General features: G+C 37.8%; 2 protein-coding genes and 1 pseudogene across 2 annotated transcripts in view; all 3 read right to left on the bottom strand.

Moving 5' to 3' along the window:
* The window catches only part of LOC102198220 (transcription factor HES-5-like), a 19,708-nt gene extending 18,779 nt beyond the window's left edge, over positions 1–929 (bottom strand). The window contains exon 1 of the mRNA XM_013909964.1: positions 741–929. Within this exon, the coding sequence (XP_013765418.1) occupies positions 741–929 (189 nt within the window). The remainder of the gene's footprint in view (positions 1–740) is intronic.
* Positions 540–1,351, bottom strand: LOC102196618 (transcription factor HES-5-like). Its single transcript, XM_013909984.1, is given in 3 exon segments — positions 540–1,119; positions 1,121–1,155; positions 1,269–1,351. Coding segments are annotated over 3 exon segments (231 nt in total). The 5' UTR covers positions 1,332–1,351; the 3' UTR covers positions 540–986.
* Positions 1,352–9,442: 8,091 nt separating this feature from the next.
* On the bottom strand, positions 9,443–9,986 carry LOC102197935 (transcription factor HES-5-like; annotated as a pseudogene).
* Positions 9,987–11,565: the final 1,579 nt, after the last annotated feature.

Below are 11,565 nucleotides of genomic sequence, written 5' to 3'. Positions count from 1 at the left end.
GAACAGAAAAAATATTTTGATTTCAATGTTTATTAAGTTAAACTCAGTATTATCTGTTTTATATATAAAAGCTCCTATTGGAGGACGATAGAGGTGATGATACATCACAAGAACAGCTTTATCAGCAGGACACTGAACCCAAAATGAGTTTAGGATCAGTCGTCTTTACAAAAGACTTAAACATTATAACACAAATGTTCATATAATGTGCTCCAAAATGAGCATAAACCACACTTTATAACAAGGGTGAAGAAAAAAAATGACGCTAAAGCGCATCATATCACAATGATCACAATTTAACATTAGTACTTAATACAAAGTAAAGTCGATATACATACATATATATATATAAAGTTCACATGCTTTACAGTCTAGACATGCTTCTATCTACCCTCTTATACAAAAGGATAAAAATAATTTCACAAGTCCATCCTGAGTAATTAAAACATATATACTTAAATACAATGCATTTAGTTTAAAATAAAACCTTCTGTAAACACAGAAGAAAAAGACTGACCAACATGGTCTTTAAGCTTGTCTATTGCATGACAAAATGTTTTCTCTCTCTATTACAAAGATGGTTGGTGTCATTTCCGCAGGAAATATCATCTGTGACCAAGAACAAATACACACAAAGTAAAACCTTCTGTACATACAGAAGAACAAGTCTTTTTTTTAAAAAAGAAAGAAGAATCCTGTAATTTCTGACCAATACGATCATTGCACTTAATGAGTTTGACTCCAGTCTGCAGGTTTCTACCACGGCCTCCAGAGGGAGCTGGTGGTCTGGTCTGGACTGTGTAGCTCAGAGGAGAGAAGTCAGCCTCACTCAGGGTTTTATCAGAGGAAGTGTGCAGCTGCTTGATGTGGTTCAGCAGGTTTCTCTGGGACCGAGTCTTCACCTCCACCTTTGGCAGGAAGTTGACCATCTCTTGGGCACACCTGGAATAGCTCTTATCAACAGCTGCTGAGTCCACTGGATGACACTATTGCTGCGGTCTTGTCAGGTAGCAAACGGTCATCTCCAGGATGTCTGGCTTCTTCAGTTTGGAGTCTGGCTGCTGTTTGAGGAACTCAGGACCCAGGAGAGACTTGAGCTGTTCAGTACTGCTGTTGATTCACTCTGTGGATCTTCTCCACCAGAGGCTTTCTGAGCTACAAGAAGAATAACAAAGTCATTAATAAAATAATTCAGAGTAACAGGTTTAGCTTTATCAAATGCAATCTTTCATGAATAATGAATGATATTCAGATGATCTCCAATTTACCTTATGAGTCAAAGTGAGATGATCCTGAGAATTAATCATTACTGGAGAGACTGTAGCTGCCATGGCTGGATCTCTGTGCTGTAGAGGTCTCTGTAGAGAGACTCTGATCAGTGCTGCCTTCATCCCTCCTATTTATACTCCCACATCTCCATATGAATGTGTGGGTCTTGGTCTTACTGGAGCTTCTCACGGTGTTGACCAATCAGAGTGCCTGACATAAGAGAAAAGAAATCTTGCCTGCCAGATGCTCTGTGGTCATATTAGTAGGGCACAATTGTTACATCCCAGGGGAACAGGTGGTGGACTGAAGTGGAGATGGAATAAAAGACTGAGAAAGCTCTGTGTGGATCTGGGAAAGTGGTGACCCTGTAGAGACTATTGATCTGATGCGTGGTGCCAGTGACTTTGACTGGGCACACGCTTATCAACCAGTTACAGCTGTACAAGTGCATATACAGACCATGTATCAGTGAAAAATTCAAGCTGATCCAACTGATGAAGACTTTTCCATTATCAACTACAACTCTACCAGGAAAGGTCTGGATAAGTATGCAGTTTTTCTCTGACTCAGGTGTCAGATATCCATATCTAGTAAGTGTGTCCCCTGTCTTGTGGTCTGTAGTTAGTGTGAGCAGGAAGATTTCTCACTTTCCCACACTCAGTATTGAATGATGTGGTCGGTGCACTACAAAGGTCTTTGAAAGGAGCTTTTGTGATGGTTGCTCGCCGTGTTTCTAACGGAGACAGAGGCCGACGTCACCAACCATCTGGAGGGAAACAACATGATTGGTTGCCTCAAATATTTAATTACATTTGAAAATATACTCTACAGTAACTGAAGTTATTTTCAACAAAATCACAGAATCTTAGTTCCACTTTTTAACTTTTGAGTGATATTATTTTTTAACATCTAGTGAACTCGACGGTCAGACTTTGCATGAAAAGGGTTTTTCCGGCAGCTGTTTCCCGAAGTGTGCCAATCCCCTCTGGACAATAGGCGCATGCTGGTGCGGTTTAGGATGCAAATTATCTCGAAGTGTGACTCTTTGCCTCAGAGGTTTCCCACAATCTCTCCATTCATCAAAGTTTGCCGTTTCATCTAAGAAGCTGGCACACATAGTCATCTTACTTTAATGAATTTCTTTTCCATTCTTTTTTTTAGATATAGATAATAGATATAGATATGTAATGTTGCACTCCCAAAGCGCAATAACACATTTTTGGAATGCTTTTCACAGCAAAATCCTTTTTATTTTTATAGCTGTACAGAAAATTATTACAAATGTTCACTCATTTTAACGTTTTAGTTTTCATAGCCTTCATTTTAAACCCATATCTATAGGTTAGGATTATGTTTAACCCATCTAATAACCCATCTAATAATTCCTCATCATCACCATTTGCTATATTATTACAGTACTGATCACTCACTGTAAATTCTTTCAAGTAACCATTAAATTTAAAAGATATCACACAGGTAGTTTTTGAATTCTAACATGTCAACCTGAGCACACTGGCCAGCTTTATTTTTAATTAGTTTTAAGTTTGTTTCTTTAAATCTCCTTTATTTCCGCTTGGTTGAGTTTCAGTTACTTTACAGAGCCGAGTTGCTTGTCTCGCTTCAGTTTTAATTACCATGCTAACCTTGTCAGTCAGACACTAAAAGATAATGTCCCTAGTTGTGACAATACCTGCTAGCTCTTCATTAAGCCATATAGAAGTTACGCTGAAAATGTTCATGGATGATATAAAATTATTCCACTGTTTGGAATCGCAGAGTGATGACAAAACATTATATCAAATCAGTACAAGACATGAATTCACACTTAAGGAGTCAGCAGTACATTAAACTTCCCGTTTAAACAATAAATGCACGTAGCTGATTAGTTTTTTCTTTTATTTCAATGTGTCTATATTTGTAGGTACATGTGTTGTAGATATAACTTGGTTATATCTACAACAGTTTACTCATATATGGAAGTTAAGATAATCACAGAGTCAAGATTAGATTAATAATCAGTTAAACTAAGAAGTTAAAACAGTTGAGCTATCTATTGCTTTTCCACAGTAACAGATTAACAACCAAAACTTTTTGGTGATCCTCTAACAGATAAATGTTGAGTAATAAGAGGGATTATAAATGCATATTCTATCTCTTCAGGGCAAAGGTCTAGTGTCCCACTGGAGCTCGTCAGTGAGTTTCCTTGGTTTCCCACTCTGTCCTTTCACTGCTTTGACTGTAACAACAATAGCAGTGTCCCTCATTATACATCGCATTAAATGCATTGTGTGACATCACTAATGGGTAAACTGTTAACGCTTCTTGATTGATAACACCCACAACTGACAGCTGCATCATTTTAAATGTTTTTCCAATGGGTTTGGTGGCTTTATCTATTCAGGTATGAACTGAAACTGTTCATCAAACAACCTTGCTAAATGGCTTCAAAGCTTTATGGTAATTATAGATAATGATGTCATTTGTAAGGAAGTCATTTGTATATAGTAAAACTACAGACTCATGTGAGAATGCAAAATTGTCAGCTGGCAGTGTTTGTTTATTTAACAAGGCACACGGCGCCACATGAAGTATAACAGCTACAAGAGGAGGTGATGAGACATCACATCTGGAGCTCATGTCTGCGAGTTACACTGTACTCAGAGAATGTGAAGGAACAGCTGTCTTTATGAACCAAAAACAGTGCACAGTACAGGGTTCTTTAACATTATTTAGCAAATGGACAAAAGGTTTTAATGAACAAAACGAGTAAGTCTGACCTTTAAACAGATCAAATGATATTAAACCTTATTAATGGTTAGCAATCACATTGTCACTAAAAACAGTGATATTGTTACACAAAAAAAGCTTTTACAGTTAAAGGATAAATGTACTAATCCTAAAACGGATCATTTTTCTATAATCACACAAAATAATATTAAACAAAAAAACTTTTTAAAAAAAAGCATTAATATAAACAAATCTGTTTGAGTAAACGCAGTTTCAGTATCAGAATTTGTCCATAAAAAAGGACACTGGAGGTTTTGACCAAAGTGATCAAAAAATAATGTTACTATAACATTATCAGATTTTTAAGTACAATATAGTACAATATAAAAGTAATAATTGCCAATGCAATCAGACTTCACTCATGCAACATGCATGACATTTCTTTTTCTTCTTAACCAGAAAGATATTATTGCTTGCATTTCTTCAGGAAATATCTTTTTAAAAATACAAAACACACACAGTGTGTGGAGATATTAACACTTCTGTTAATCCAGAATAACAAGGTATTCAAATTTCAGGAATTCAGTCCAGTAATCTTTGACCAGTATGGTCAACTCATGAAGTTGCAACTGCAGTCTGTAGGAGTCTACCATGACCTCCAGAGGGCAGTGTTGACCCAGCTCATGTCCTTAGTCCTCCTTAGTGGAGGTAGTGAGGATTGTGCAGCTCAGAGGAGAGAAGTCAGCCTCTCTCCTTTAAAGAACATCTGTCTGCAAGGTGTTTGTATAGTTCAGCTAATTTTTCTGGGACTGAATCTTCAAGTCCTCCTGCAACAGGAGGTACAGATGGACACATCCGAAGTAGGTCTAATCAATAGCTGCTGAGTCCACAACTTGGTGCTTCTGCTGAAGTCTTCTCAAGTTCCAGCCATAATGTCGTCTCTAGGATGTCTGCTTTCTCCAGTTTGGAGTCTGGCTGCTGTTTAATGATCTCTGGATCCAGGAGAGACACGAGTTGCTCGGGTCACCGGTTGATCTGCTGTCTGCATTATTTCTCCACCAGAGGCTTTCTGATCTGCAAGAAGAACAAAATCATTAAGAAATTAGTTCATGTGCATAGGTCTATCATTATGAAGCAGTAATTCATAAATTGGCATTCTGAGAGTCTCCAATTTACCTTGTGATTCTTGAGATCTGATCCTGAGAATATCAAATCATTGCTGGAGTGACTGTAGGTGCCATGGGCCTCTGCAGCATGGCAAGGGTCTCTGTAGAGAGACTGATCTCTGGTGGCTTCATCCCACATATTTATAGTCCTGCATTTCCATATGAATGTGTGGGTCTCGGTCTTACTCAAATTTCTCACAGTCTTGACCAGTCAGAGTGCCTGACATAAGAGAAAGGAAATGCCAGATGCTCAGTGGTTGGGAACAATAGTTACATCTCAAGAGAACAGGTGGTGGGCTGACGCAGAGATGGCGTAAGAGAGTCAGAAAGCTCTGTGTGAATCTGGGAAAGTGGTTGTTAAAGAAAGTAGATCTGCTGCCTGATGCTGAGATCAATTGACCACTACATGGAAATACAGCCTACAAACCCATAGTATATATCTGTCAGTGATTCTGTTTGTTATGGGTATTGTTCAGGAAATGAATATGGATAAAGCACTAATTCAATGCTATGTGGGTGCAAAAGTAGAACTTAAAATTTTCATAGCTTGTTTAAAACCTTTTTGAAGCTATTTAGAAAAAAGGCATGTCCAGATGGGGCAGGTGTGACCTCTGTCTTGTGGTTTGTAGATGGTGTAAGCAGAAAGTTTCTCCCAGGTTCCCACACTTAGTATTGAGGGATGTGGTCAGTGCACTACAAAAGACTTTCAAAGGAGCTTTTGTGATCCTTGGTGGTCGTGTGCTCCAACAGAGACAGAGCCTGACGTCACCAACCATCTGGAGGGAAATGATCTGATTGGTTCTGTCTATGTGCTGGATCATTATTTTTTTGTCATTTTTTAAAATGTAGAAAAGTGAACATCATCATCTGTTCAAGCCTTAACATTTTGCAAATGAGGGTGAGGGATTGAGACAGCTACTTCTGAAGTGCGCCAAATCCCACTGGACAATAGTCTATGTTGGTATCGAACTCAATTTAAACAAAGTTTTCCCACATTCTGCCTACTGAAAGAATAAAACTGAAAAAAGATTATCTTTGGGAAATTTATCAGTAGCAAATTTAGTGTCCGTGTAGAAATCCGGTTTCTTCCAAAAGAAATCCACAATACCACTGTACATTCAGGTGCGTTACCAGTTCTTGAAGTACAGTGTTTTAATAAGGGATTCGTGCAACATCAATGAAATATCAACATCAACATAAACTGAGATTAACAATAAATACATTGCTTTACAAATTTATTAGACCACCTCTCATAAAAAACAAGAAAACACAAGTATTTTAGAAATCCATCAAAACTAAAAATTAAATTATTTATTGTTCTAACAGTAACAAATCCACCAATTGCCTTTTTACACCCAAATTTCAGTCATCACACTTCTCCGAGACAGCACGTTTATTCTCACTCCAACACGCAACATGTTGGTATGTTACGTCTCATAAGGATGCGGAAGGGTACCTTTCGCGTAGCTATGAGACACCTCAGGATGTGACAAATCTTCAGTATGTTACACGTTGGCAATGAGAATACATCGTCTAAGAAGTCAGAAATTAGTCAAGCACAACATTCAACCACTAAACTTTTTTTTGTTCAATAATGCAAGTAAGTGAAAAATAATGTTGTGCTTTACTATTTTTTCAGCTTTGTTTTCAACAGTAAATTTATAATTTAAAGGATAACACAAAAAATACATTTTAGTATTAAAATTTTTCAAATAAAACACTTCTGCATAATAATGGGTTAACCATTAACAAAGCAAGAAAAAATATTTTGGTAATTGACAATGCTGTTCATTAAGGGCAGCTGTACCATAAACCTTGGTGGTGGTCTAATAAATTTATTAAGAACTGTATATTTACTCTTTAGAATCATCTTCTGATATTTACAGTAAACTAATCTCCTTTGGTATTTGGTACTGGTATTTTATGGAGTTTCAGCATCATACTGTAGTTGTCTGTAAAACCTGCACCTTTTTGTCCTGTTTATAACGATACATAACACTGAAATCTTTATCTTTATTATGTACCCGGACACCACTCTGTTATACATGGTTCATTTTTTCATAGCTTTATAACTTGGTTGATATTAGCCAATAATATATATATAATTAAAAGAGTTCTAACTTGAAAGAGTAGGCTTTCGAGTATACCCTCTTAACCTTAGGGTTAGGTCAGCATTTGTTGGGGGTCTGTGAGCAAGGCTCCTCTTTTTTCCCACACTCTGTCGTTTTGGTGCTTTCACAAGAAGAAAAATAGAAGTGTGTCTCATAACCAACACATCAGGAGACACTAGTTATCTTTAAAGTTTTACCATTTTTCCACCTGGGAAGGAGAACGGCACCAAAGTGATGAATCACTCATTAGTTTTTGCACTTAAGTGGAGACATTATGAAATCACTTACATTTGGCGTAAATCACTTACCTTCATTTATAAACTGCAACACAGATAAAAGATTTTGTCAGATTAAAGATATTTTCAGATTTATTTGAAAGTGTCCTTTTCCTTGATTTGATCTTAAATAACTGTGCAGGTGATTGCCTAATTTGTTATTGCATTTTTGAGAAAACTTGGAGCAAAACTCTTTATTTCAGCATAGATGTTCTTTAGGTTTGTATGGACAACTCATGACATGTTGTCCATTGTTACGTCCCCTGGCTAGTCTAGGGGGTTGAAGGGACGAACATAAATGTGGATAGAGAAGGAGGAGCCAAGATGGTAATTTTAAAAGGTTTATTTAATACTGGTGATGGGGTTCAGACCGAGGTGTAACGTCAGAGAGAGCCAAGGCCAACATAACAAACAAAACATCCCTGACGTAGAAATAAAAGAAACTTACCTAACTCCAAAGAAACAAAATATACAACCTATAACCATAACCTACCTAACAACACATAAACAGGAGAAAACAGGGTGTCAAAACAAAAGGCAGCTCTCCCCTACAAGCAGTCTGAACATGAAACAACAATGCTCACACAAAATACAAAGGCATGCAAGCCTGCACAAGTATGGCAACCAAAATGGCCAGAGGGGCCCAGAAGCACAGCTCCACAGGCCTTAAATAGTGCTCTGCTGATTACCAATCAGACGGACTCTGCACAGCATCCAATCAGGACAAAGGAGGTGGAGCCTGGACAAAACAAAGGGTTAATAGGGAGAAGAGACATCCTCCTGGGGGATGTAACATCCATACAAAAGAAGAACACAAAAAAATACGGGATGATTTGTAAAATAAAAATAACATTTCACACAAAATCATTTGATTTCAATTATACATTTTTTCGCATAAACTCAGGCTGCGGTTGAAGACAGATAATGGTGATGATGCATCGCAGCTGTAACTTGGTAACATCAGCAGGACATGAAGAGTGAAAGATCAACTGTCTTTACAAAAGACAAAAACATTATGACATAAATCCTCATATCAGTGTCAGAAAATATGCCGTAAAGCATGCACTTTAAAACAAGACCAAAGAAAATTTGAGCCATTGCAGGTGGGGCGCGATTTGAAAAGGGGAAAAAGTTCACAAAACACTTGTTGTAATGACTAATTACTCCTGACATTTTGGAAATGTTTGCTCTTTATACAGTGAAGTTACAGTGGGATACAAATAATATCAGGCTGATCCTGCCACGATTTGTTCCCCCGTCTAAATCACGGACAAACAGTATCCCACAGTTTTTAAACCCATTTTGCACAGGCGAACATTTTTCTTGTAAAACAAGGGGGGGCCCAGCAAAAAAAGTTTGGGAAACACTGGCTTAGTAATCAAAGCGATTAAAATTCTGTCAATTTAGAAAAAAAACTGTCAATGACAAGCAATAGTTTCAACACATATCACCCCAATGTAATGTACAGTGTTACTTTAAATACTAGTGAGCAGTAGCTGGATATGCTTGTTTGGTCAGCTTATGATTTGATTGGAACACCAAGAATGTCAAACGTTCTTTCTTAAAACAAAAGGTATGTTTGATTTAATTACTTCCATGGGAAATATGTTTGGCAAGGAAGTGTGAAGTACACTTAGTTTAAAATTTAAACGTCAAACTCCCAAAAAAGAATTAATTTTTCAAATATTTAACCAACCAGGTGACCAAGCCTTGGTCCTTCAGCTTATCTGTGTTTTCTCTCTTTACTTGAAAGATGAGCGATATCACTGTTAAGTACAAAACAAAGAAAGTAAAGCCTTCTGTACATACATAAGAAGGAGTCTTTGAAATTTCATAGAATTCAGTCAATATCATCAGTATAGCTGATCTAGTAGTGACTCCAGTCTGTGAGCTTCTACCATGGCCAGCAGAGGGAGCTGTAGACTGGACTCTTGTCTTTGGCTGTGACAATCAGAGGAGAGAAGTCCGCCTCACTCAGGTTTCCTTCAGAGGAAATGTGCAGCTGGTTGATGTGGTTCAGACTGAGTCTTCACCTCCTGTTTTAACAGGACATGCACCAGCTCTTGAATACATCTTGAGTAGCCCTTAACAGCTGCTGAGTCCACAGGTTGACACTTCTGCTGCAGTCTTTGCAGGAAGCCAGGATGTCTGCCTTCTCCAGTTTTGAGTCTGGCTGCTGTTTGAGGAGCTCAGGACCCAGGAGAGTTGTTCAATACTGCTGTTGATTCTCTTTCTGTGGATCTTCTCCACCAGAGGCTTTCTGAGCTGCAAGAAGAACAAAGTCATTAATAAAACAGTTCTGGTGCATAGGTTTAGTGTTATTAAACATAATCTTTAGTGAATAATGAATGACATTCTGATAATATCCAATTTACCTTATGATTCAGAGTCACATGGTCCTGAGAATTAATCATTACTGGAGAGACTGTAGCTGCCATGGCCGGATCTCTGTGCTGTAGAGGTCTCTGTAGAGAGACTCTGATCACTGCTGCCTTCATCCCTCCTATTTATACTCACACATCACCATATGAATGTGTGGGTCTTGGTCTGACTGGAGTTTCCCACAGTCTTGACCAAGTAGAGTGCCGGACATAAGAGGAAAGAAATCTGGTCTCCCACATGTGCACTGGTCATATTAGTAGGGGACAATAGTTTGATTTCAGGTGACCGGTGGTGGACTGAAGTGGAGATGGAGTTAAAGACTCAGAGAGCTGTGTGCAGATAATAGAAAACTGTGACCTTGTAGAGAATACTAATACACTGCCTTGATGCTGAGATCAATGACTTTGACTGGGCACACACTCATCATCTTGATACACTTTCTGTATGAATTTGTGAGCAGGAAGTTGCTGTCAGATTCCCACAGTAAGATAAGATAAGATAAGACTTTATTGATCCCACAACGGGGAAATTTTTGCTCCACCTCAGCTCAGGTACAGATATATGAAGGAAATACAAAAATACAATTAAGTACAATCAATGAAAAAAAGTAAGATAATACTTTTTTCCAATATTGAATGATGATGTCAGTGCACTACAAAGGTCTTTAAAATGGTTACTGAGCTCTAACAGAGGTAGAAATTGACATCACCACCATTCTGGGATCCATCGTTTCAGTTTACATTTTGCAACTGGGTGAAGTTAGAACATCTAATTATCATGAAACCTTTATGCTGTCGGATGCTGATGAACGTCATATGTTTTCATGAAGGGGGAGGTTGAGGCAGCTGTTTTTGAAAGTGTGCCAAATCCCCCAGGAAAATAGTCAGGCACCGGAGTGGTTAAGGATGCAAATCAACTTGAATTTTGTCCTTAGAGCTTTCTATGCTCACTACATTGAGTTTAGCATGTTCCATTGTTACATAACTGACATATTATGACTCAACTCATCTTAAATTTGCAAATAAATATTTTTCTTGTTTAGCAGCATTGATTTACACCAGATTTTCTACCAAGCTCACTGATTTGACAAATATAGCTTTCCTTAAGTGTGATCATATTCATTTTAATCTTTCTATTAAGGTCAAAGGTCTCGTGTATTGTCCCTCTGGGGATCTGACCGGGACTCTTCTGTGCTTTCTCACAGTCTGTCCCTTTACCACTTTTACTGGTGGATCACTACCTTGTGTCTCATTATGTGTCACATTAATCTGGGAACACCTTTTGTTTCCTTAAAATTTCCATAACTTTCTCCTCAATACTTTAACAATAGAGCAAGAAGAACTGTGTCAGTTCATCAGATCTCTTTATGTGCACACAACAGTCAATCTTCATCCTCTAATAAGTCTTTTCTTAAAAAAACCCCAAAAAAACCAAAAACAAATTAAAAGAGGACATGTGAGCCTAAATGCAAAGGATTAGATGTGTTTGTGTGTATTCAAAGGAATTGCACAAACAGGGAAGGTAGGATGTGTTGGTACATCACATCGGTATGCTTTCTCACTTCACTCAAAAATATCAGAGCAACTGTCATCTCTACATAAAGATTACGAGGTTCATCATCAGCGTTACTTAAAC

The sequence above is a fragment of the Pundamilia nyererei genome, unplaced genomic scaffold, assembly GCF_000239375.1.
Source record: "Pundamilia nyererei isolate P.nyererei 1_Seehausen unplaced genomic scaffold, PunNye1.0 scaffold00034, whole genome shotgun sequence".
In the NCBI taxonomy this organism is placed as follows: Eukaryota; Metazoa; Chordata; class Actinopteri; order Cichliformes; family Cichlidae; genus Pundamilia; species Pundamilia nyererei.
This window is presented reverse-complemented; position numbering and strand designations above follow the sequence as displayed.